Source organism: Microcaecilia unicolor, chromosome 3 (assembly GCF_901765095.1).
Source record: "Microcaecilia unicolor chromosome 3, aMicUni1.1, whole genome shotgun sequence".
NCBI classification, from domain to species: Eukaryota; Metazoa; Chordata; class Amphibia; order Gymnophiona; family Siphonopidae; genus Microcaecilia; species Microcaecilia unicolor.
In genome coordinates, this window is record NC_044033.1 from 155,346,654 (window position 1) to 155,372,738 (window position 26,085).

Sequence of the window (26,085 nt, forward strand, 5' to 3'; positions counted from 1 at the left end):
CATTAAAAACAGAATTACTTGCCTTCAGTTAAAAAAAGTATTTTAAAAATACACCATTATCTTACAACCCAAGAAATCTTAAGTCCCATTGCCATATTTATGGCTCTGATATGCCACCTAGTGGGAAAATCTAACTTTGTGGATTATTTTATAAAATGTTATTCTACAGTGTTTGCACAAGCTCTTACTCCTTTCCCCAAGGTCTCACAAAATCTTTTTTTTTTTAATTTTTATTTTTCAGCTTTTACAATAATTCAAAGATTTGCTTATGCATAAACCAAACATCCACAAACAATCGTACAAATAAAACATCCCCCATATCTTCCTCCTCCCTCCCCCCCCCCCCCGCCAAACTGTTCTGTAGTATTCTCAGAGACTCTGATACTATCACACTTGAGAGGCATCAGGGTTAGATGACCATCGTACGTAAGGGTCCCAAATCCGATGATAACTCATGAGCTGACCTGAACGCAAAGCTGTTAGCTTAGACATCAAATGAATGTAGTCCAACTTATGCAAAATCTGGCGAAGTCCCGGTAGGGTTGGCTGCTTCCAAGCAGCAGCAAGTGATAACTTACTAGCCACAAATATATAAGCCACCAAATGGTGTGTGGAGGATTTCACATTCTTTGGTCTTACATGCAAAAGACAATGATCCAACTTTAAAGGGTATCGGCTTCCAGTAAGCTCAAATACAAAGTCAAGGATTGCAATCCAAAACTGTTGAGCATGTGGGCATACCCACCAAATATGTACCATATCTCCCTCCATCCCACATTGTCTCCAACAGAGAGCTGAATTTGCAGCAAAAATTTTTGACAACCGCTTAGGCGTGTAATACCAGCTATATAAAATCTTATGTCCATTTTCAATTAAATTACTAGAAACCGACACCCTGAGCAAGGATCTAAATATACTCTCCCATTGATTAAAATCTAAAAAACCCCCATTGCTCGCTCCCACTTTGACAAATAGTATGTCACTGGTCTCCGATAAGCCAGAAGAGCCTTATAAATTCTGGAAACACACTCCTTGCTAGCTCCACTCACCAGCGCATACTCCAAGGGAATTGCCGCTAAAGTCAATTCTTCTTTGGCTCGTCTAACCACAAAGTCTTTTAACTGCTGATATTGGAGCACATGACCAGCTGGGAGACCATATTCCTCCTGAAGTTCTGGGAATGTTAAAAGCTCACCCTCCTCCCTTCACTTGGCCCAATGTAGACAATCCCAATCTCTCCCAGGACTTAAAACATACATCTAGACTCCCCGGTATAAACTGTGGAGCAAAGCGAATATACATATGTGTAAAATATTGTCGCCCTGGGAAAAAACCTATAGCGCACAGCCACCCAAGTCATCAGCGGCCAACGAAGAAGTGGAGGAGCCGCAGCCGCTATCCTTTTCAATAATCGACCCGGCAGCCAGGGAACAGCCCGTAAGGGATAAGAAGCTAACTCTCCCTGTTCGTAAAGTTGCCTCTTACTCGACCCGTGGAACCACTCTGCCAAGAGTCGAAGTTCGGCAGCTTGATAGTATTCGACAAAGGATGGCACACTCATTCCTCCATGCTCAGGTCTCTGGAACATCACTGCTGCGCACACACTTGGTGGTCTCTTTTTCCATATAAAAGAGAACACTCTTCTCTTTAGGCCTTGGAAGAAACTGTCTGGAAGGGCAATAGGGAGAGCCATAAACAGGTAGAGTAATTTAGGGAGAATGATCATTTTAATTGCATTGATGCAGCCCATCCAAGAAATTGTCAAACCCTCCCATCTAACTCTTTAAATAGCTCAAGTAATTTCCATGGGAAGTTTGCTTCATATAGTTCATTCAAGTCACGTGTCAAGTCAACTCCCAAATATCGAATGGACTGAGTCGCCCAGCGAAAGGGAAATTTATACTTTAGCTGTACCACCTGAGTATCTGGGAGACTAATATTCAAGGCTTCTGACTTTTCCATGTTAATTCTAAAAACCGAAACCCGCTCATATTGCTGCAGAAGTGACGACACCGCAGGAAAGGAGATATCTGGGTCAGTCAGTGTTAACAAAATGTCATCTGCAAATAACAGAATACGGGATTCCAAACCCTGGACAGATAATCCCATAACCTCCGGGTGCGCTCTTATATTGCAGGCCAATGGCTCTACCACCAGTGCAAAAAGCAAAGGCGATAGGGCACATCCCTGTCTCGTGCTTTTCAAGCAAAAGGAGGGTGATCCCCGACCATTAACTCTCACTGAGGCACAAGGCTTCTCATATAGGAGACGTATCCATGATAGGAAATGACCCTCAATGCCCACTTTTTCTAGGACTGCAAACATAAATGGCCAGTGCATCCTATCAAACGCTTTTTCCGCGTCCAAAGATAACAGACCCATAGGGATTTTATTTGTCCTAGCATAATACATAAGATAGAGTGCACGCCGTATATTATCAAAAGTCTGTCGGCCATTAATAAAGCCCGCTTGATCTTCATGTATCAAAGCTGGAAGATAATTTTGCAACCTCGTGGCTAGGATTTTAGTAAAGATTTTATAATCAACCCCCAAAAGGGAAATGGGCCGATAGGAGCCGCAATTAAGGGGATCTTTGCCTGGCTTCAATATAACTGAAATGTTGGCCAAATTCCATGTGTCCGGGACAGGCTGACCTTCACTAAATGAATTGAACAAACGCACCAGCAACAGCCCCAGGACCTTAGCAAAAATTTTACAGAATTTGTTGGTGAAACCATCTGGTCCTGGTGCCTTGCTGGAGGAGAGACCACGGATCACCCGAAGGATCTCCTCTAAATCAATCGGCTTAGACAATTGCTGTTGGGCCCCCGCTGAGAGTTTCATCAATGTAACTTGATGCAAATAATTCCTGATATCCTCCCTCGAAAGATGTATATCCGGAGTATACAGATTTTCATAAAACTCTGGAATGACTGTTTGTTATGATTCTGCCGGTTTGGCTGAGGGGGAGGGGGGGACGTCTCTTCTGACTGGCTGCCAGGGGTTGTGCTGACGTCGGGGGATAGTAATTTGGCCTGCAGCTGAAGAGTTTCTCTGCTTTTGCGTTACTTACGCTTGGTGGTAACTGGAAAGCCTGCTAGTTTTCTCTCAGAACGTGCTCTAGGTTCTGACAGGGATCTGTGTTGGTTAGAGTATTCTTTTCCTTCCCTCTGGGTTAGCTGCTGCTGTGTGTGTGTGCGTAGCTCTGTAATCAGGGTCAGCTGCTCCTTTGTTTAGTGGGGGCTGGGCATTGCTCAGCCTTGGGGCTCTGGGCTGAGTGAGAGCTTCTCCTTTGTTTGTTTGTTTTAAGGATTTCTCTTCCCAGTGTCCCGGCCTGCGGGCTCAGTGAGTTTAACCCTTTGTGTACTGTGTGTATGTGTTCCTGCCTCTGCCAGTGTGTTTGTTCTATCAGCCCTGCTCCCTCTGGGGGAAGGGAAGGGTTCTCTCTGATTGTTTGTTGATTTATGTAACTCTCTCTCTGCTGGCTCTACAAGCTTAACCCTTTGTGTTCTGTTTGCCTCTGTCTACAGTGGGTTTGAGGCAAAGGCTTTCTGCCTTCCTTTTGTGTCTGGTTCCTCTGGCTTCTGCCTGGGGCTTCCTACCCTGGTGGGGGGGGGGGGGGGGGTTGCTGTGTTAGTTCCCCTGTCCTGTGCTAGTCCCCTGGGTGGGCGTGGCCCGCTCTGGTCCTTTGTTTCTTCCTCTGCCCTATTGCTGGTGTTCAGCGCCTGTCTGGCATCTTGGGGCCCGGGGGGCCCTCTGGGTTCTTTCACCCCTCCCTGTGTGTGATTGGGTTCCAGTTCAGCCGTGAGGCTCGCACGAGTGGCTCTGTGTGTGTGGGTTCCGGTTTGGCCGCGAGGCCCGCCTGTATGTCTATTTCCCTTCTTCCTGAGGGACTGCGGGGAGGGGTAGCTTAGGGGTACTGGATAGCTGGGGTGTGTGGTGGTGGGTCGGTCTCCCCTTGGCCTCGGCCAGGGCCCAAGGGCTCACGACCAACCCAATGGATTACACTGTTGTATTTGTAGTATCTCAGATGTTACTGTGCCATCCTCTGTTTTAAGGCTAGCCACATGATTGCGAGTGGCTTGCTTTTTAAGCTTGTGAGCTAGAAGTTTACTAGATTTATTTCCAAACTCAAATTGGCATTGCTTAACACATTGCAATTGCTCAGCTATATCAGTTAATTGCAACTCATGTAGTTCATTTTGCAACTTATGTAATTGCTCTAATTCTGCGTGTGAGTGCTGTGGGGCCTTCCGCTGCCAAGTCTTTTCTACTACTGATAATTTGTTCCTCAGGGCCTGCACCGCTGCCCTATGCTCTTTATGTATATGCGACTTTAAGGCTATGAAATGTCCTCACAGTACTGCTTTCAACCCAAGCCACATAACACCCAGGGAACTTCCCCATTATCATTGTGAGGCAGCCTGGGCAGAGAAATCATATTTGTTAATTCTGTTTGTTTGGTTCAGTCCTGCAAGTGATGGAATGCCATCTGGTTTTGATTGCTCAAATGTCTAGCTTTTGCTAGACTAGAGGTTAGAAATGTCAGTGAGAAATGAAACTTTCTTTGTCCCTTTTGAGTGATGGATTGTTCATAATAAATATACCACATCTGGATGCCATTATGAGCAAGGCATACTGGACAGTTTCGCAGGCAGTTTAAAGGATTAGACTGAACGCTGTTTAGAAGGAGATAGAGTAGGTTTAAATAATTCTAGATGATTTAGATTTTGTCTTATAAGGAATTCTGATTTCTGCTTATTTTAGAATATGTTTTATTCTGTTTAATTAATAAGTTCTATTTCTATGTAGAATATCTTTTCAATTCAGTGTTACATCAGTGTCTGACTTTCAAGTGAGCTTTGTCTGCAGTTTAAGAGGTCATCATCTGGTTTGAATTATCCACAGTCCTAGCTAGGTGAAAGAGGTCAGGACAAGTCAACTCTTCTCCTTGATTGATTAGCTAAGTGTAGGACTGGTCTTCTGAAAATAATAACAAACCATGTCTGTGTGCCATTAAGCAAGACTGGCCCCTTAGCCCCTCAATGAACCCCGTTTAAGCTATGATTGGGAATCTGAGAATTGAATAATAATAAAATGCAGGAGATAGGTGCCACATTGTCTAGTTTGAGAGGCCCCAGGTCATAGGTCAGTTTAGGAAATATCTGAAACCTATGTAACTGATATTTTTAAGTAAATGTGTAGTAATAATTAGTTCAAGACAGGGTAATCAATCTATTCTTTACCATCTGGTGAGAAAGGGGGGGCTAGAAGGGTGTAGGACCCTATATAACTGAGAGCAGAAGCAGCTTACGTTAGAAGAGAAGGAGCTGAGACGAGAGAGACAAGACACAGAGAGCTGAGAAGGAGCTGAGACGAGAGAGAGAAGACACAGAGAGCTGAAGATAAAGAGAGAGCTAGAGCTGATGTCCTACTTTGTTTGCTGGCAAATAAAAAAGACTTCTCTCTCATTCTGGTGTGTGGTGTTTGACTCCTGAAGTACCACAGATTCTGCTAACAATAGTGGTAATTCCTGCAACAATTGAACTTAATGTATTCTTTACTGTGGTTCTCTATTTGCACCACATATGAGAGCTCTGATAAGATAGAATCAGCCAGTCGCCAGACTGGCCGGCCGCTCCTCCCCAGAAATCTGAACAATCAGAAACTCTCTAGTCACTTGTGTCCCTATTCCCACCCCTATTCCCTCCCCACCCTCCCACCACACCCAAAACACTGAAATCCTCCCTTTAAACATAACAGAGAGGTATCAAATGAAGAGAAGTGACTTGTTCCCTCCGCTCCCCACCCACCTCCTAGCTTTTTAAATTTAGATTAAGATACACATCATATTCCATCATATTCCCAGCAGATTATTACCCACTATTACAGAATCAAATTAAATTTCTCAGGCCAAACTTCACTCAAACATCAAACAAACCAAGTGGCCTAATTAGCAGCCCACACCCATAATGCAGTCAGGTCAGCTGTCCATCAGATTTCTGGTGCTGTAGGTGCTTGTGATCTTTTTCCATGCGCTGCCACCATGGACGCGCAGGCAAGGAAGTTGCTTTGGATCTTCTGAAGGAAGACTCAGGCTCCACAGTGGTGCCCTCGGGCAGGATCTCTTTGGCGTCCTCTATCGTTTTGATTTGCTGCATGCGGCCATCTTTATAAAAGATCAGAGCAAATGGATGTCTCCAGCAATACTTAATTCCCATTTCGCGTAGCTTACGAGTCACTGGCTTCAGCGCAGCTCTACGTTTCAGGGTAGCTGCAGCTAAATCCTGGTAAATTTCAATAGCATACGTGTCCCATTTGAAGTTATGAGTTTTGCGGGCCGCCTGCAGAACCTGTTCCTTTAGCTTAAAGTCCTGAAAACAGGCAATAATATCTTTAGAAAGATTTCCTTGTGCAGGCCCCAGAGCTCTATGCGAACGCTCCAGCAGGACCCCCACCGGTTCAATCGCTGTTCCCGCCTCCGCTAGCAAAGAGCTGACAATTTGCTGCACTGTTGCTTCACAGTCCTGATATAGCGGAACCTCCAGCAGGCCTCTACAACGCAAATTGCGCCTACGGCCCCGGTTCTCAAGTTCTTCAATCTTTTCTGCAAGCTGCTGAAAGTCTGCTTGCGTACCGTCACACCGCTTATGAATAGCGCATAAGTCCTCCGCCTGATCATCCATTCGAGTCTCCACTCCTTCCAATCTGGTCCCAAGCTCCCGAATTTCTCCCCGCAGGTCCGCTCCCAGGGTGGCTAAGTCCGCTCGCACTGCCTTCAGCTCTCCGCAGATCTCTCTTAGCCATTCTTTAATTTCATCAAGGGGTTGTGCCTCCGATGTTGCCTTATCCATCGGGGAGCCAAATAAGTCTGGCGGGGATAATTCCTCTGACTGCTGGATCTGCTGCAGGGCCTCCACCTGCGGGCCTCCCATGTGGTTCGCGGTCGCGAATCAAAACTGGGAGAGATCTGCTTGCCGATTCATCACAGAAATCAAGATATATGGAATCCTCGATATCTCTTAGCTGCATACCTTCGATCGCTGTACTGCTGGGATCATAAGCTCGATCAAAAGTGTAGTTTAATTCGGAGGGGAGCCAGAGCTAAAGTTTCAAGCGACCATTGCAGTCGATGACGTCACTTCCTCCAATCTTTTTTTTTATTTTAAAGGATCTCATCATCTGCATTTTTCACTTACTCCCCCCTTCCCCCCAATCAATATCATCCCTTGCTATGAACAAGTCTGATTCCAATCAAGTTAATTGTCATCAAACATTTTAGATGCACCATCCATTAGAACACTATGGTGCTCATTTTCAAAGCAGATACACTTACAAAGTTGCACAGAGGTGTATTTTCAAAGAACTTAGACATACAAAGTAGAATAGTAATCTGTGGTAATTTGTGTGTCCAAGTGCTTTGAAAATGAGCTCCAAGGTAACCTATGGAACTTTGTAAGTCTGTGCTTTGAAAATGAGCCTCTTTATCTATGAAATACTCTGGATTTTCAAAGTTCATCCAGCATTACTAACCATCACTAAAGGATGTTACTTCTTTTTTACATTAAAGTTTTATGCAGCTGCATCTTATTCTTAGAATCACCGGAGTCTGAAAAGGTAGCCTACAGTGTTCCTAAGAAACATTACAGGAAACTAATCCAACAGAATTGAGAAATTAGGTATTATCTGCTAATTTGCTTTCCTTTAATCCATCCAGACCGGCCTAGACTGATGGGATATTCATTCCTACAAACAGGTGGAGACTGAGAATTCTGCACCTGTTGTGCACTCCCTTCAGAGTCAGGATCATAACAAAACAGACACCCACAGTTGAGCTGTACTTGTTCTGCTTGAGTCTCACTTGCATAATTGCTTCTATGGCTTAGTGTAAAATGTTTTTTATTAAAGAAAGTATGAAATGACCCACATACACCAGTCTCAGTAATTTTTGTTATACAGAATATCAAATCTTCCCCCCACCCCTCCAAACCCAGGCTGCCACCAGGATGAAGCAAGCACAAGAAAGAAACAGGACAAACTACAGACATTTCAGGTGCTACAATACAATTGCCTACCCAACCCCCCCCCCCAACATACACACAAATCGAGAGCACTATGACGAGCACTATGACACACACTCCCAAGCCTTCAACCGAATGTCCAGAAAAATCACCTCCACAGACACAATAAGGGGGCCGATAACTGACCTTAGCCCAACACATTTAACAGGAGACTATGACCATGCGAGTGCATACTTTGCAAATACGGTTCCTACACAAACAGGAACAGCTCCTCTTTTTATGAAAGCCCCGTGAATCCCATACCTCCCAGAAAATCAGCAGATTCATCTTATTCCTCCAATGCCAGTACACAGGGGGCTTAGGGGAGGTCCAAATCAGCAAGATGCATTTACAGGCCACCAGACATTTTATGAACTAAGGAAATTTGTGCCTTACTCTGCCCCCCTAAAACTACCCGGTTTATCTAATAGCAACTGTCCAACGAACTTCAACAGCCTAATATTCAAAATATACATCATATATCGCCGTACAGACTACCAAAACTGTTAAAACACCAGGCAGCTCCAGAAAGTACTGTCTACCAGACTTAATACACAAAGGAGACTGCATATCCCCACAACTACAACTAAGTAAAATAAGCCCAACGTAAGACTCTATAATATTTCCCTAGCCAAGCACAGGTGGTGAGTGCAGGCACACTCCTAATATTAACTAAAAAATTCCAATCTGACAGATCCAACCCCAGATTATTGACCCAATTTTGATGGACATCCTTCAGATCAGTCCTTGAACCCAACTTGGTGAAGACTCTATGTAGGCCAGCTACAGAAATCCTTCCACTCAGGAACAGAATTACAGAAGTTAATGTCAGGAATAGACTTTCAGAAGTCTCTAATACAAGACTCCATATGTAACGCCAATTGTGGCCTATCTAAAGGAGCAATGTAATGCTTGATTTGGCAGTAGGCATACTGATTCCCCCATCTGATCCCAATTTTCTGCTGAAGCTCCTCAAAAGGTAACAAACTACAGTCATCATTGAGCACATGCTCTAAAAGGACTAATTCCCTTCTCTCCCAATCCACAAAAATAACATTGTCCAGTCCCAGCTCAAAATCTATGTTACCTCGCAGGGAAATCAAATCAGTAACTTGAAGATTCCCATCCAACCAGCCAAGAAGTCACTGCCAGACTGCACATACTGGACAAAAAAAGAAGGCAACTTCGTAGGGAGCAATGAACCCTAGTATTGGTGTAAGGAATGAAGTGTATTGGGGGCATAATATGCTGCTTCCATCGCCAATGGGGTAAACTGTGACTTGGCAAATAGCCTATCGTGAAGGTGGCATAATAAAAGCATCACTGTAGAGCTGCACATTTGGTAAGCACAACCCCTTCCCCCCCCCCCCCCCCCCCCCCAAACGGCCCATCAAGAAATGAAACTTCAGCTTAGGCTTCCTACATGCCCAGTAGAATTTAGAAAAAAAAAACTGATGGAGACAGCGGATGTCGGCCCACTTTAAGCGAAGTGGAAGGGTCTGCAGAAGATAAAGCCATTTTGGCAACAGAATCATGTGCACCAAGCTGATTCTCTCCAACAAAGACATGAGCTGATTCTTCCAGTCCTCTAATCAGGCCTGTGCATCATTTAGAGACATTCAGAGAATATAAGGATTCCACATCTATTCCTAATTGTTTACTTAAATAATTGAAAGAGCCCCCTGTCCAGTTCAAAGGAAATAGTGGCGCACAGATCCAATGCACCTGGCTCCAAAGCAGTGGCGTAGCCATAGGTGGGTCTGGGTGGGCCGGGGCCCATCCGCTTAGGGCTCAGGCCCACCCAACAGTAGCACATGTTTAGTGGTAGCTGTGGGATCCCAAGCTCAGCCAACTGAACACTTCCTCCAGATGGTAACAAAAATGCTACTCTCCATGATACCGGCACCTGTGTATGTTCAGTTTTCAGCACATGCCTGCTACAGATTGCCAAGGTGGAAAGAAGCGTTTTCCCACCAGCTGAGATATTTTTTGGGTGGTGGTTGGGGGGGGGGGAGGAGAACAATTGGTGCCCACCCACTTCTTCCCTAGGCCCACCCAAAATCTGTTGTCTGGCTACGCCCCTGCTCCAAAGAGGCCATGACTTCCAATTTCACCAAATTCAAACAGAAATATTCATAGTCCCCCATCTATATCTATATAAAAGGCACCTCCAACGTTCTAATTGAAGCCTCCAGCCGGAAACTTGAGGTGGCATAGATATCCGGTTTAGCAAGTAGCACTAAAACAAGCAGACAGAAATAGCTGAGGGAGATAATTGTTTTCTCAAGCACCTGGAGTGGTTGCCCTGGGTGATTAACAAGGTCAGCTGTGGGGCACAGCTCCTTACAAAGCAATTAACTCCTCCCAGAGTATTGCCCTCGGTGATTTAACAAGGTCAGCTGCGGTGCACAGCTAACTCGGATAGACCCTGAGACTAGGAGGGGGGACGACCCTGGAACTGGGGAGGAGGAGGGAGTGATGGGCCCCTGGCACACACTCTGATTCTCATACATACACTGTCACAGACACACTCGCACCCAGTCACACTCTCTCTGTCACATACACACACTCTCTCAAACATACACACTCCGAGGAAAACCTTGCTAGCGCCCGTTTCATTTATCAGAAATGGGCCTTTTTTACTAGTATTCTATAAAAAGCTCCAATAAGGATCTCAAGGAGATACCAGGATTGGTGGTGTGCACTAAAAGATCATCCACAAAAGTGGCTACCTTAAAGCACTGATGACCCACCGATGCACCTTGGATGTCCAGTCGCGTAAATATCTTTGATTAAGGAGTCCAATGTTAAGACAAACAGGAGAGGGGATAAGGGGCAACTTTGTTGCATTCCATGAAAGATAGAAAAGCTTGCCGACTCCTGTCTGTTAGCCATGATTTTAGCACTAGGTGAGGAATATAAAGCCTTTATCAATGAAACAAAAACAAAACGCCCGGAAAACCCATATCGATCCAAAGTAGCAAAGAGGAACTCCCAAATGCAACCAGGTGAATGCCTTTTCCACATCAAAACTGATTAACAATGATGGAAAGCAGAGCCACTCCCGTCGCTCCAAAGGGATCAGAATTTTCCTCAAGTCATTGTCGCATGACCCTGAATGAATCCTACCCGAGACTCATGTATAAAAGAAGGTAAGAGCCAGTTCAACTGAATAGCCAAGATTTGGGCCAAAAATGTAATTTCCACATTCGAGAGAGAGAGAAGGCGATATGACTCAGAGAGAGTGGGATTCCCTCTCACGCTTTGGTAAAAACACTACTTTTCAGAGACTTGGGCACCCCCCCCTACCTCAACCATAAGACTGAACTTATTTACAAGGGGGATAAGTAATGTCTTCCACCAACAGTTTGTAATATTCGACCCTAAAGCCATCGGTGCCAGGTACTTTCAGTAAAGAGCTCTGCTTTATCACCCAGTAGACATCCTCAGCCCTCACATGGGCATTCAAGAGATCTCTGTCCACCTGATTTAGGGCTGGCAAAGACGGGTGATCTAGATACATATGGCTATTTAATTCCTGATCTGGGGGGGGGGGGGGCATAAAGGTTCTGATAATACTTTGCAGAACGCACAAATATCAGCATCATTGGTAACTACCTTCAAGTGCATTTAAAGAAAGGATCGATGTGGCCCTTCCCACTGCAAAATCAATCTAGCCAACAACCGACCTTCATTGTTTCCGTCGATATAGCCGATATTTGTAATAGGTCAAGGACATAGTAGACCTCTGGTGCAGCAGCTCATTGACAGCAGTTTCAGTCGCTATCACTTTGTTTATCCAGCGTCCTATAGGTAACCCCAAACCTCCTTTACTCCATGCATGAGCGCCACCAACATTTGTGGCTTATAGTCCCACCATGCCTCTAAATGGCTTGAGTCATAAAACCCATAAATAATTTTGAAATGCTTTTGTTTCTCTTTTTTTTTTTTTTAATTCAAACGCCTCACAGCATTAACAAAAAGGTAGACCACCAAAAAGTCCTGTGCCACATGAAAATCAACAAACCACATAGGTCAGAATCAACAAACAACCACTGAGAAGGGTGGGTTCTGGACCAGTCTGGAGGGACTAAAGGAAAACAAATTAGCAGGTAAGAATTTCTCCTTCCTTAGCGTCCCTCCAGACTGGCCTGGACTGATGGGAAGTACCAAAGCAGTAAAGTTAAGGGTGGGAATTAGGAAGCCCTGCAGACAAGACATGGGCTCCAAATTCTGCGTCCCGACATGCCTGAACATGAGGATAGGAGGAGGAAAAAGGAGGGAGAGAAGATGGACTGAAGAAATGGAAAAAAGGGGGGAAGGGGCAAGGAGAGGCATGAGAGGGGGAAAGGTAGAGTTTAAAGATGGGTGGGGAGAAGAGGAAAGGGAAAGGGGAGAAGGGCAATATCAAAGAAACAAGAGCGAGGTGTAGAAGGAGGGAAAGAGGTGACAAGGGAATTATAGAGAGGTGGGGAAAAGTGAGTAAGTAGAGAGGAATAATGTGAGGAAGAGATGAGCAAGGGTGTGTGTGAGAGAACAGTAAGGTAGTGAGAAGAGAACAAAGAGCACAGGTAGTATAAAGAGAATGAAGAAAAGGGAGAAATAAAAGAAACAGAACCTAGGAATAATAAACAAAAGAAAGTTGACAAGAGGATACAAAAATCTAGAGGAAATGCTTACAGAATAAAATGGGTTACAAACAAAGAATTATAAAAACAAAATAATAAAAACATTAAAAAAGCTAAGAAGCAAAAAAATTACAAAACCTACAAAGCAAGTTGTTTGTTTTGTTCTGTAACTGAAAAAGAAACAGAAATCAGAGGGAAGAGAAAATGTGGAAAAAGATAAATTGGATTACTAAGGAAAGGTTAAAAAAATTAAAAAAGCCTACACAAATGAATTTAAAAATCATAAAGAAATCCAATGGTTTGAAATATATTTTACTGTGTTACCCTCCTGCATCTACAATTGAACAGGTGGAAAGGTTGAAGCAGGAGGAGATGGGGACTGAGAGTGATAATAAGTGTGGGAGGTGGAGAGAGAAAGATAATCAATGCCCATTTGGGGGGGGGGGGGGGGTTAGTTCGCCCCAGCACTAAAGTGAACTCCCTATCCCTTGCCGAATCCATCCAAATGAAGCAGACAAACTGTGCCTATGATTATCTCCTTTAATGTCAGAGCTTAATATGCCCTTAAATGCCAGTATTCATGACAAGAGAACATGTAAAGGACATTACCATGACGAAACTGGCTATTGCAAAATGTATTGCTTGTGGCAAGATTTAATTTAGGAAGAAATAAGAAAAGTAATTAACAAACATTTTCATATCAGTGGATGAGTATTGTTGCTAAGGGTCACGAGAAAGCACGGATACATTTTTTAGGCTGTATGGGCTCTTTTTTCATTATATGAAAGGCAGATTAGATGTCTATTTTGATGCTTTCTCTCTTTTCTGTGTGTTGAGATTTGGTACTCTGTAGTGTTTGGGTGAGGGAATTTGGTTTGAGGTTTATTGATTGGGCAACCTGACAATGTTATGGTTATATGACTATTTTCCATCTGCTTAGTCTAAGTGCTTACTATAGTGCTCATTTTGATTAAAAAAATTGCATACCTCTTTGCTGTTCTGGGATCAAAGATGATTGATTAAATCAATAGAACATATTTACATTTTCTGCGGTTGTTTTTGTTTCTATGATCTTCTATCCACATGTAGTTGCATTCACATTATTCTGTGCTGTAACATTTCTTTTGCTTCTCATACAAGAAAATCAGAGTACTGGATGCAACTGTTTGTCTTTTTCAAGAAAATGCAGTGCTGACACAAGAAGCAAACGCAATAATTGAAATCAGGTGATGTCATTCCTTTACCATATCTCTTTTCTATGTCCAAACATGATAAATAACCAATTAAAAAAGCAACATATAGACTCCCTTTATCCAGCCACATGCCATTCTGAGTCAGACCACAGGTCCATCAAGCACCATATTTTGTAACATAGTACCATGGCAGATAGTGGCAAATAAACACCAGTATGGTTCATCCAGTCTGCCCACAAGATAAACTCATTACATATGGTATGAAGTGATACATCATATGTATACCTGCTCTTGATTTATCCTTGCCTTTTTCAGAAGTCTGCCCAGCACTGGCCTTGTTCTAAAATTTCTGAAGTTGTTGTCATAACCCCTGAAAAGCGCTACTCCAGCCCATCCAAGTCTATTCAGCCTCAATCACAGCACAGACCGCAGAAGTCTGCCCAGCACTGCTTTCCCACCTAATCTCCCCTAAGCTTCTTTGGATCCTTCTAAACAGGATTCCTTTGTGTTTGTTGTATGCACTTTTGAATTCCATTACAGTTTTCATATCTACCACCTTCCGTGGGAGGGCATTCCAGGTATCTACCACCTTCTCAATGAAAAAAATACTTCCTGACATTATTCCTAAGTCGGCCCCTTTCAACTTTTATGCATACCCTCTAGTTCTACCACCTTCCCGTCTCAGGAAAAGGTTTATTTGCGGATTAATACCTTTCAAATATTTGAACATCTGTATCATATCACATCTGTTTCTCCTTTCCTCCAGGATTTACATGTTTAGGTCAGCAAGTCTCTCCATGTATGTCTTGCTATGTAAACCCCCCACCATTTTCATCACTTTTCTCTGAACTCCTTCAAGTCTTACAATCCTTAGCAAGATAAGGCCTCCAAAACTGAACACAATACTCCAAGCGGGGTCCCTCTCTTAAGCCGAGCTTATCAATCTCTCCCCTCCTATCCAGTACGTCTCTTTTGTATTTCTGCACCCTAAGTTCATCACTCTGCACTTCTTGGTATTAAATTCCAGCTGCCAAACCCTTGACCATTCTTCTAGCGTTTGAAGATCCCTTCTCATGTATTAAATACATGGCTCCAAATCAGAAGAAGGGTGTTTCCAGACAGAAAATACTTTTTACAGATGGCCATATGAGGTGCTCCGGGCTTCCCTCTTGGGGTACAAGAGAGAACATACTTAGTGTGGGCCAAGAAAGGGCTCAATAGGTTGGGACAGCTGTGGAGTAATGGAGAAATAAAAACCTTTGAAGAGTTACAGGAAGAGTTTGATCTGGAGGAAAGGGATCTGGTCTTTTATGTCTGCCTAAGGAACTACATCTTGACGAGGGCCAGGGATGAGCTGGAACTGATTGAGACAGGGTTAGAGCAGGCGATGAGGGGGGGTGGGAGAGGTAGCATAACACGCCTATATAGAGCACTGCTCCTCCTCTCGTCGCCCCAAGGCTTTTATATGAGGCGATGGGAGGAAGACCTCCAGACGCAGTATACAGAGGAATGGTGGGCGGCTGGGTATAGACACCTGTTGAAGCCGGCCGTCGCCCAGTCACTGGCAGAAAACGGTTATAAAATTTTGTATAGATGGTATTATACCCCGGTGCGTCTACATAAATTCTATCCATAGATTGCAACAGATTGCTGGAGAGAATGTGGGGGACGAGGGACATTTTGGCACATCTGGTGGGAATGTCCCCGGGTTCAGGAGTTCTGGACCGAGATTCTAGACATGTTATACGACATGTTAAAGATAACATACCCGGCTCAGGCCCAATACTGCCTACTGAACACACGCCCAGGGAAGAGCCCTATACATTGTCATAAGCTGGCTATCCATCTCCTGGGAGCAGCTAAACTGGCGTTAGCTCAAGCGTGGAGACAGAAGGAAGTCCCCAAAATGCAGATAATAAAAGGTAGACTGCACCATCTCTATCAAATGTCAAAATTGACAGCTATCCAAAAAGGGCAAGTACAACAATTCCAAAAAATATGGCATATGTATGAACAATGGAAAGGGATTTAAAGAGGCTATATCCTGTACCGATGATGGGGGGGGGGGGGGGGGGGGGGAAGGAAGAACAGGGGAGCAAAAAGTAACTGATGTAGTTGGATGTCTTGGATGATTATATCACATATCTGTAATGTTTAACATACTATATTGAAGAGCATTTATTTTTTGTATTATGATAAAAAAGAATAAAAAGATTAAAAAAAAAAAAAAAGATCCCTTCTCATGGTTTCTACTCCCTCCAGGGTATCCACTCTATTGGCTATCTTCGGGTCATCCGCAAAAAGGCAAACTTTTCCTTCTAACCCTTCAGTAATGACTCGCACAAATATATTAAACAGAATCGGCCTCAGCACGACCCCTGAGGCACTCTCCACTACTCACCTTCCTTTCCTCAAAACCGATTCCATTTATCACTATCCTCTGCAACTTGTTGGTGAACCAGTTTTCAATCTAATTCACCACTTTGGGTCCTAAGTTCAACCCTTTCTGCATATTCATGTAGATTGCAACTAGCGGATGTCATTCATCCAGTTGTTCTTTGGTCACTCAGTCAAAGAAGTCAATCAGATTCGTTTGACAGGATTTTTCTTTGGTAAAGCCATGGTAAAGCCTCGGAGTTTGTAACCCATTTGCTTCTAGAAAGTAAACTATCCTTTCCTTCGGTAGCAACTGCATTATTTTTCCTACCAAAGATGTGAGACTTAGCAGCCTGTAGTTTTCCACTTCTTCCTTGTCTCCACTTTTGTAAAGAGAGATCACATCTCTTGGATCCTGTTACAATCTTTGCCTCTGGTTCCACATCAGTACTTCTTTTCTCAGTATCATAAAAGGAATCATACAAGAGGAATGGTTGGGAGGGTGAATGCCTCTGTGTTACAGGTCGTAATCTACCACAGACTACTGTAACCCATCTAGTCCTCTGTTGCTTTTATCTCTTTGGCAGTGCTGGTGGTAAATTGGCTGGGAAGCCTGAATATTTCCTTAATTGTATTCAATTCCTTCTTGAGAGTGTTGATTTCATCTTTCACAGCAGATATTTGGAGACAGATGGAGCAAGCTCTAAGGTTCCAGATTGTTTACCTTAGGACTAAAGCCCAACATGTATTGCATTGAATGAAGGTCATGTTGAGGTGATTCACAAGTGTGAAAAGGTGAACTGTGTTAAAGTATATGAATGAGGAGGCTTGAAGGGCTTATTGAAGATACTTATCCCTGGATATTCCTATATAGGGACAGTTAACCTAGGGGTGGGTGGGAGAGGGGTGGGACTATAAAGTCAGCATGAAGACAGATATAGTAAGTTAGATGCCAGCACTCATGCAAGTGAAAAGAAAGGAATTTTTGTTTGTTTGGTTTTTTTTTTAACAGAAAGGAGATATTAAGAGAAGGAAACACAGGTAAAAGTATATTACAATCTGACTCAAACCAATTTGAAAATTCTCTGCTAGCCCTCTGGCAGGCACAAATCCAAGTAAAGGTGTTCTCTTGGTAAATCCTGAGCAAAGCTCTATAGAAACATCTTTAGTGGCAAACAGACTATGAGTCACCAGATACAATTCAACCAAATTGATTAGCTGAAAGCACAGGTAGCTCTACAATGGAATGCAGGAATAAAACAGTTCTGCTAAAAAAAAAAATAGCACCTTTAAAACAAATTTCAGCATAAAATGCAAAAGAGCAACTATAAGTTATAAGCAGTTAGTCAGGAAGTTATAAGCAATTAGTCAGAATGAAGACAGATATATTAAAACTCAGAGGCCAGCACCCCTGCAAGTGAAAAGAAAGGAATTGTTTTAGTTTCCTTTTTTTTTTTTTTATTTAATCGTTTAACAATTCACACAACAATGTGATTATGCAATGCACATTCAAATAACAAGAAAATCTCTTTACATAAAAGTATGAGGAAACAATAAGAACTATTTTCCGTCCACTATAAAAAGAAAAAAGCAAAAATATTAAACTATTATTACACAATTGCTACCTCTAAGTTCAGACTCCAGCCTGCTATGTAGGAGGGCATGTAACAGTCACTTCAACTCTAGCTTCTACGAAATCTTTAAGCTGTTTAGGGTCTACAAATTGAAACTGTTTGCCCTCAAGCAATACAGTACATAAACAAGGAAAACGTAATACAAATTTGCTTTCAAGGCTTCTACTCTGGGACGCAGTTCCAAAAAGGCCCTCCGTCTCACTTGTGTCGGCCTGGAAAGATCAGGAAAGATCCTAAACTTGGAGCCCATAAACAGTTCATCAAAATGCCTCAGGGAAAGTCTTAATACAGCGTTCCGATCTGGCTCCAGCTAACTTTCCAGGAAGGAAGTAACGTTCATTTCTTCACCCATTTCTCGTCTAGGGGAGGTCTCCCAATGTCCCCCTAGTATTCCAAATGTAATGGGCCCAAGTTATGGGAGGCAATGAATCTTTGTCCATTCCCAGAATATCAATCATATATTTTTTCACCATCTCAATTGGAGGAATTAAAGGAGATTTGGGGAAATTAAGGAACCGAAGGTTAAGTCTCTGAGACTGGTTTTCAAGGTATTCCAAACATTTGTGCAAAAAGTTATTATCCTTAACCAAGACGGATTCCAAAGACCCCATTTCTTGAATTTTGGTATCCACTTTTTCAATCTTAGAGGACTGCTGTGCTGTCACCTGTGCCTGTATCTGAACTGCTTCTGAAAGAGTTTTAATATCATTAGTATTTTCTTTTAACATACTTTGCATAGAGGAGTGAGTGTTGTATACCATATCCCACAGTGACTCAAGTGTCACAGCAGAGGGCTTGCTTATTCCACCAGATGGTAAAAGGAGGTGTGGTGGGGTCTCAGTACGAGAGAGCTTGGTAACAATACCTTGTGGCAGTACCTTTAAGGCCAATTCGGCCGAAAACACAGGATCCGAGGTCCCACTCAAATTCACCGCTGTCCTCCCCTCTGTCAGCTCCGAGTTTACCCCTTCGGTGTCGGATACTGACTGGGCTGCAGCGAATAGTTCACTTCCTGGCTGTGGTGGATCCCTGCGGTCTCCGGGACTCAGAGAAGCCCCGTCTCCGCTTCCCATCGACGCCAACGCGTCGACAGTTGCAGAAGGAGTCGACGTGCAAAGAGGTCCCGGTGGCGTCTTGGAGAACTGTAAAATCAATTGCTTCAATGCTGACGAGGGCCCAGGAGCCGAGGGAAGCTCCCTTACCTTCCCCCTCCGTTTTCCCATTGCGAACGACGAGTCGAGGGACTCGCAAGAGGCAACAATTCACAGCGTCCCCAGGAACCTTACTCAGGTGTGTGTAACCAAAGCGCCATCTTGGAAACGTCTTCTGTTTTAGTCTTCTTTTTAGATAGATGGAGATAAATTCAAATTTCAAACAGTAGCTAATTCAGGTCATAAGTTCTTGGCAGGCTCCCCAAGAGAAGGTCCATTATTGCTTATACCCAGAGATAAGCAATGACTGTCCCAAGTCCACCTGGCTAAAAATGATTTATTAACTTTTCCTTTATGACTTGTCTAAATCTAACCATGCTAACTACTTCTATATCATCTTTGGGCCTCAAACTCCACAACTTAATAGTGCATTGTGTGAAAAAAAAAATACTTTCTCTGATTAGTTTTAGAAGTACTATCTACTAGCTTTCCTAGTTTTAAAGCTATTTGTAAGGATAAATGACTATGTCCTATTTACCCATTCCACCCCATTTATTGCTTCATAGACTTCTATCATATCTCCTTTCAGCTGTCTCTTCTGCTAGCTGCAGAGCCCTAACATCTTTATATGGTAGATTTATCAATAGGGGAGCTGTACCATCCTCTTTATCAGTTTTGTCATCCTTCTCTGAACTTTTTCTGGTTCTGCTATATCTTTTTTCAGATGAGACCACCAGAACTGCATACAATACTCAGTATGGTCACATTATACATCAACATAGAAGCATTATAATACTGTTTTATTTTCCATTCCTTTCTTAAAAGATATTTAGCATTCTATTTGTTTTTTTCACCCCACAAAACACCGAGTCAAGGATTTCAATGTATTGCCCACAATGATGTCAGGATTGGTTTCCTGAGTTGTGACACCAAATGCAGAAGGAGGCATCATATACTCTACTTCAAACAACATTGTGGTATCTGCTATTTGATTACAATTCAACTCATATCTTTTCCTAGATCATTGACAAATATGTTAAAACAGTGGTCCCAGAAGAGATTCCAGAAACATACCATTATTCACCTTTCTCTATTGTATAAACTGAACATCCTAATTTCCTGTTAAAGTCTGCCATGAAGCACTCTGTCCAACATTTTCTGGAGATTCAGATACACTATGGCTCATCCTTATCCGGATGTTTATTAACCTAGTCTAAAAACAAAAATTAGCAGATTAAGGCAAGACTTCCCTCTGCTAAATCCTAATTGGCTATGATCCATTAAGACATTATCAATCCATGTGATCAATAATTTTGTTTTTCAGAATAACTACAATTTTGCCTGGCACTAATGTCAGGCTCTCCATATTATAGACCCCTGGATCCCCTTATAAAGGCTCGAATTATATGGGTAAATGAGATCTTACCTGCTAATTTGCTTTCCTTTACAGTCCCTCCAGACCAGCACAGAGGGGGTTATGAACTCCAACCACCAGATGGAGACTGAGAATCACCAATTTCAGAGACTACCTAAAACCATGCTGTGCTATCCCCAGAAGCCAGTTGAAGAACAGCCAAGCGGAACACAGAAGCCTAGACACCATCCCTCTCAGTGCTGCCGCCACCAGCCTCATACCTGAAGCCTCACGCTGCTGCATCAAGTAGCATCAATACACAGGTTCAGTGAATAAAAACAGACTTTGGAAGGCCATGGGTTGTTTTGTTTTTTTTACAACATCAACTGGAAAAACACAAAAACCAACCACCACCACCACCGTCTCACAGTCCAAAACTAATTCAGTGTCTCTTCAGGAAACCAAAGCATCAAAACACCGATGCCAACTCCTGGACGGGTCCTGTGCCAATCTGGAGGGAATAAAGCAGTGGTTCCCAAACCTGGTCTTGGAGGCACCCCATCCAGTCTAGTTTTCAGGATATCCACAATGAATATTCATGAGGGATGGGCAGCCCAGCCAGAATGCTGAGCGAACCCGTACTCCCGGCCACTTCCACAGCCATCACGAAAGGGCCGCGTTCCCTGGAAAAAACAACTATGCTGCACTCAACCACCCCTTCCAGGATGATACCTTCTGGCATCCCAAAAAACAGCCTCTAGTTGTAACTCCTCTACCAGCAACCATTTCATCTCGCCAAACTCTTGACCAGCAGATCCAACTTGTCCCCAAAAAACAAGGAAACTTGCCCAGCTTGGACTTAGACACTGCATCCGAAGACCAATCACGGAGCCTCAAGGAATGCCAAGCAGCTACAATCAGTGCCATGGACTTAGAAGAAGCTCAATGATGATCGTAAAGGGCATCACACAAAAAGGAGAACCCCATCTCAATCTTTGCGACTTCCTGATCCAACTATGGAGAAATCAGCAGATGATCTATCCAACACATGCACCGCCCAGCGGAAGCAGGCCTGAACAAACCAGCCCCCTGCAGACTGCATCGCAAGAGCCGCCACATTAAAATTCTGTTTAAGGACAGCCTCCATCTTACAATCTTGTGGATCCCACAAAACCAATCCCCGTCCACAGGGACTATATTCTTCCTAGTAATTGTGGATACTATCGCATTCACCACTGGTGGACATAAGGATTTCCTATCCTGCTCAGGAAGCAGATACAGATACACCACTAACTGAGCCACCCTGAAGGGCCACTGCATCTGAATGACCGCCCTAATATCCTGATGCATAAGAAAATTCCAGGACAACTTCCAAACCCCCCGTAGCAGCGGATCCACCATGCACGGCTTGTCCTCAGGATCCTCCTTCAACTTTAACACAGAGGAGACTTGGCTGATGCGCTCTTGCAACTCATCTCTGTGAAAAATCCAGACCACTGAAGCATTTTCACCTGGAGGCACATCTTCCATCCAGGAGTCCATCCCTGAAGGTTCCTCATCATCATCCTGATCCTATGTCCACTCAGGCTCCTTAGAGCCTGGGGACACAGCCTCCACTACCCTATTCTTCCTCCACTAATGCTTAGAAAGAGGAAGCAGAGCAGAAGTCATCCCTGGATTTTTCTCCTCAACAGAAACTCCAGTGGCGCCAGATGAACGAAGGACGAAAGCGTTGTACATGGCCAATATGAATTAAGGGGGGGAAACCAGCCCCAGAGGGAACCAATGATGAATCCACATATGAAGCCCCCCCTTCCCCATGGGCCAATGACCTCCAGCCCCAGACGCTGATCACAGCCCAGCACTACATTCAAGATGGTGGTAGCTCCCGCCAAAATCGGAGACACAGCCCCCTCAGATCCATCCGTGCTGGCAACCACCACTACACCCATGAGTGTCAGCATGATGAACTGCATCCAAGGAGGAAGGCACCGCTGCCAGAAGATTCCCCCATCTGGCACAAAACTTGCAAATGCCAGACCCATCAATTCCCCTGACGTGAGCATGCGGCACACTTCTTGAGCTTGTCTAAGCTCATCGTGGCTGTCTGCCCCTTTGCGCCAAAGGACCTGAACACCATGGAACTGCGTACAAAATCCCCAGAGCAGCCTGCCACATCAAAAACAATCTGAACTGTGAGGACAAGGTAGCACTCTGTAGTTTGTTACTTATATAATGTTAGTTTTACCATTCCCTCCCCTCCCGGTTCCTTCTTAAGCCATACGCAGACCCCACAGCACTCAAGGCTTCCTGTCTGCCAAGAAATAGAGAAAGCTAGTTGAGGCCCACAAAGCAAACCTCCAAAGGGGCATGTGGGAAGGGACCCGGCCTCACAGGTGTATCACTCCGAGGGCTAGAGAGGCGCCCACTGATCTAAACCCCAGTCTATCGCAGGAATTGCCAACAGCACTGAAAGGAAGGCCTGCTAATCACTTTCCTTTTTTTTTTTTTTTACACCAACTAACCACAAGGACAGCACAAACTTACTACGCCCACCATCTGCTGGAGACTGAGAACAACTGGCTTCTGAGGACAGCACAACATGGTTATAGGTATTCTCAGAAGTCACTGTTTTTCAGTTTCCATATGATGGTCAGAGTGCATAACCCATCTGTGCCAGACTGGAGGGACGCTATGGAATAGCCATTTCCAAAATTATTTTACCCCACTCCCAAATCCACCAACTGATCTACTTCTTACATTTCTCTCAACCTTACCAATAATCTTACCCATTGGATTATAATATTCTTTGGCTAATTTCTAATGAAAACCTACAGATGTTGCTTATATATACACAAATTTTGTACCTAAAGAGTCAAATAGTTTTAGTTTTGCTTCATTGCACTGGGCATAATCCTTTTATGGGAAGGGAAACATGCATCTTTCTGTGTACTCCATATTTCATACAACTTTTTCATTTTGTGCAACTCCTAAGGTGTTTCTTCAAGTCCCTATAATTGTACTACAAGGTAGTTGAGGCATATGCACTACAAGACGCAACAGCAATTTTTTCACTCTACTTCTTGTCTTTCAATATGCTTATCCAATAAGAAATGCAAACATTTTGCAATTTATCAAATTCAAAAACAGCTAACTCTATTCCAAGGTCGTTTGTTTTGTTTTAAGGAAAATGTAAAGAATGTTAGATTCAGTGCGATAACTAGCAAAAACCCTGTAAAAATTCAAATAGCTTTACTCTGAAAACAGAATGATGTCTACCCCTCTGAATAACTATCAACATGAAAATACCTACTGGACATGGTGACTGAAGGAACATTGTAACTTTTTCATCTTCAAGCATTAGCTGTAGAAAAAGTCTTCTAATAAATCCAGATATATTTCCTGATGCAGGAAGGTTTCCTCGTTGAGGAGATGACTGGAAAAGTTCACAAAGAACCTGGGAACAGAAAACAGCATGAGACAGAAGGTTTGTCCATAAAGTACAGAGTTAACTTATCTAATGGGGGAAGGTAATTTTTTCCACTACAGTTTCAGGGGCTGGAACAGACTAACTCTGTTGTTTCAAAAGATAGCAGTATCCATGCCACAAATAATTCTTCAAATAAAACTATGAAGACACATAGGACTAGATTCTATATATCACATCTAAAATTTGGCGCCAAAATGAAATTTGCCTAAGCGCATTCTATAAAGTACACTTTAATTTAGGCATACTTTATAGAATAAGCCTAAATTTCTGCACAGTTTATTGAATAGGCCGAGCGCCGGTCCACGTGACTAAATTTAGTCGCAGGCACTTATGACAAGTAAAATCTGGTGTAAATGCTGACACCTAAATTAGGTGCGGACCAGGTGTATTCTATAAAAATGTGCACAGTTTTTAGAAATGCCCATGACCCACACATTCCATGTTTATAGCCATGCCACCTTTTCAACTATGTGACAGAATTCACGTGCAGCATGTTGTAGAATACACTTAGACAGTCCTGCGTATAAATTCTAATACCAGTGTCAATAATTGCTTCTTAATTGGCAATTATCAGCGCTGATTAGCTTATTAACCAATTAGGTTATGTGCATTGTTATAGAATACACTTAGATTTCTGCACGGAATCTTGACGCAATATATTGAATCTGGGGGATAGTGTTCCATAAAAGTACAGGAAGTGCATGTAAAAAGTATATTTATCTTGACCTTATGAAGTGTATAGCATTTGAAAATCCACTAGACTAAGTAGATACTGGTTGAAACTATTCTCAACTGCACCTCAGCCATTTTAAAATGGAATGGTACTTTATGAAAAAAATAAGAAATCTGTTCAGATTTTTAAGTAAGATATCCACAAATCTCAAATGCATGATCACAGATGCCATAAGGTTATTTTATAACAAAGACTTTTCAAGGATTTATTAAAGTTCCATGCAAGGAAATTTATACCCATCCTATTAATAGTTTAAGCTTTTCACTGAAGATATGATGACACCAAATTATATTTTTTTCTGTTTCCCACCATACCTGTGCCATTAGCCTCTGGTTATTTGGGTGGCAAGAGATACACTGCAAGAAAAATGCCACAGTTGCATTTTCAACAGCTGTTCTTTGCTGAGTGGTGAGTCCCATTCCCACAGCTGAAGAAAGTGAAGTGGATCTAGCAACAGTTTGTTGTGCTCCAGTACTGTGTGCTCCAGAAGTGGCACTGGAATGGCATAACAAGAACAGGAGTGCAGTCCACAAAGAGTTAACTTCTGAGCCACCCAACCAATCTTTCATGATATGACTGTTGCCTACTTCTGTCAGGAACCTGAGGATGGGTGCAATCAATTCAGCTGTGATAGGCATTTTATTAAAGTGCTGTGGCACATGGTGCCTCCTCAACCGGTCTTGGGTAACCTCTGCTAACGGGGAAGCACAATCAGAACTGGAAATGTTGCTGAAGCAGAAGCTAACCAAACTCTTTACAAGCAAGGAGGGCAACCCTGAGTCTAGCAATTGTTTGATTGCTTCTGGAGACTGAGATGATGCAGCTAAGGTAGCCAGGTGAGACTCTGTTAGTGCAAGAGGTGCTTGTGCATTTTTAGAGTCATCTGTTAGAGATGAACTGAGGTCCTGCTTCTTTCTGTCATCTGTCATGGACAGTCTATGTTGACTCTGTATTGGGGGAGGGGTGATGCCCATCCATCCCATGAGTAAAGAAAAGTAAGATGGGTGAATATGGCACATGGAACAAATCAAACTATCCACAGCTTTCTTCAGAACTACATTGCAAGGCAGAGACATGGACCAGCTGTACAGTGACCTAAAACAAACAAATAAAAATGTAATTTTAACACATTTTTCAAACTTAGTGCTTTGTTCTACCTCTTACACTGTGTCACACAAAAGATTAAAAGATGGCTTTACGAAAGTGCATATTTTTGAATCTTTGATGATAATCATCTACCTTTTAGCAGAAAACTAAAATACTGAACAGGGGAAAGGGGATCCGATTAGATATACCGCCTTTTCTGTGGTAGTTAAATGACTGGCCCAGAGTCACAAGGAGCTGCAGTGGGAATTGAACCCAGTCCCCCTGGTTCACAGACCACTACACTAACCATTAGGCTACTACTCCACTCCCATATGCACTGAAATGTTAGATTTTACTGGTGCAATACTAAAGGATACTAT

At 43.1% G+C, this 26,085-nt stretch overlaps 1 protein-coding gene across 1 annotated transcript in view; it reads right to left on the reverse strand.

Moving 5' to 3' along the window:
- The window catches only part of BIRC6 (baculoviral IAP repeat containing 6), a 965,314-nt gene that overhangs the window by 409,559 nt on the left and 529,670 nt on the right, over positions 1-26,085 (reverse strand). Inside the window, 2 exon segments of the mRNA XM_030196513.1 lie at positions 23,710-23,853; positions 24,934-25,714. Of these exon segments, the coding sequence (XP_030052373.1) occupies positions 23,710-23,853; positions 24,934-25,714 (925 nt within the window).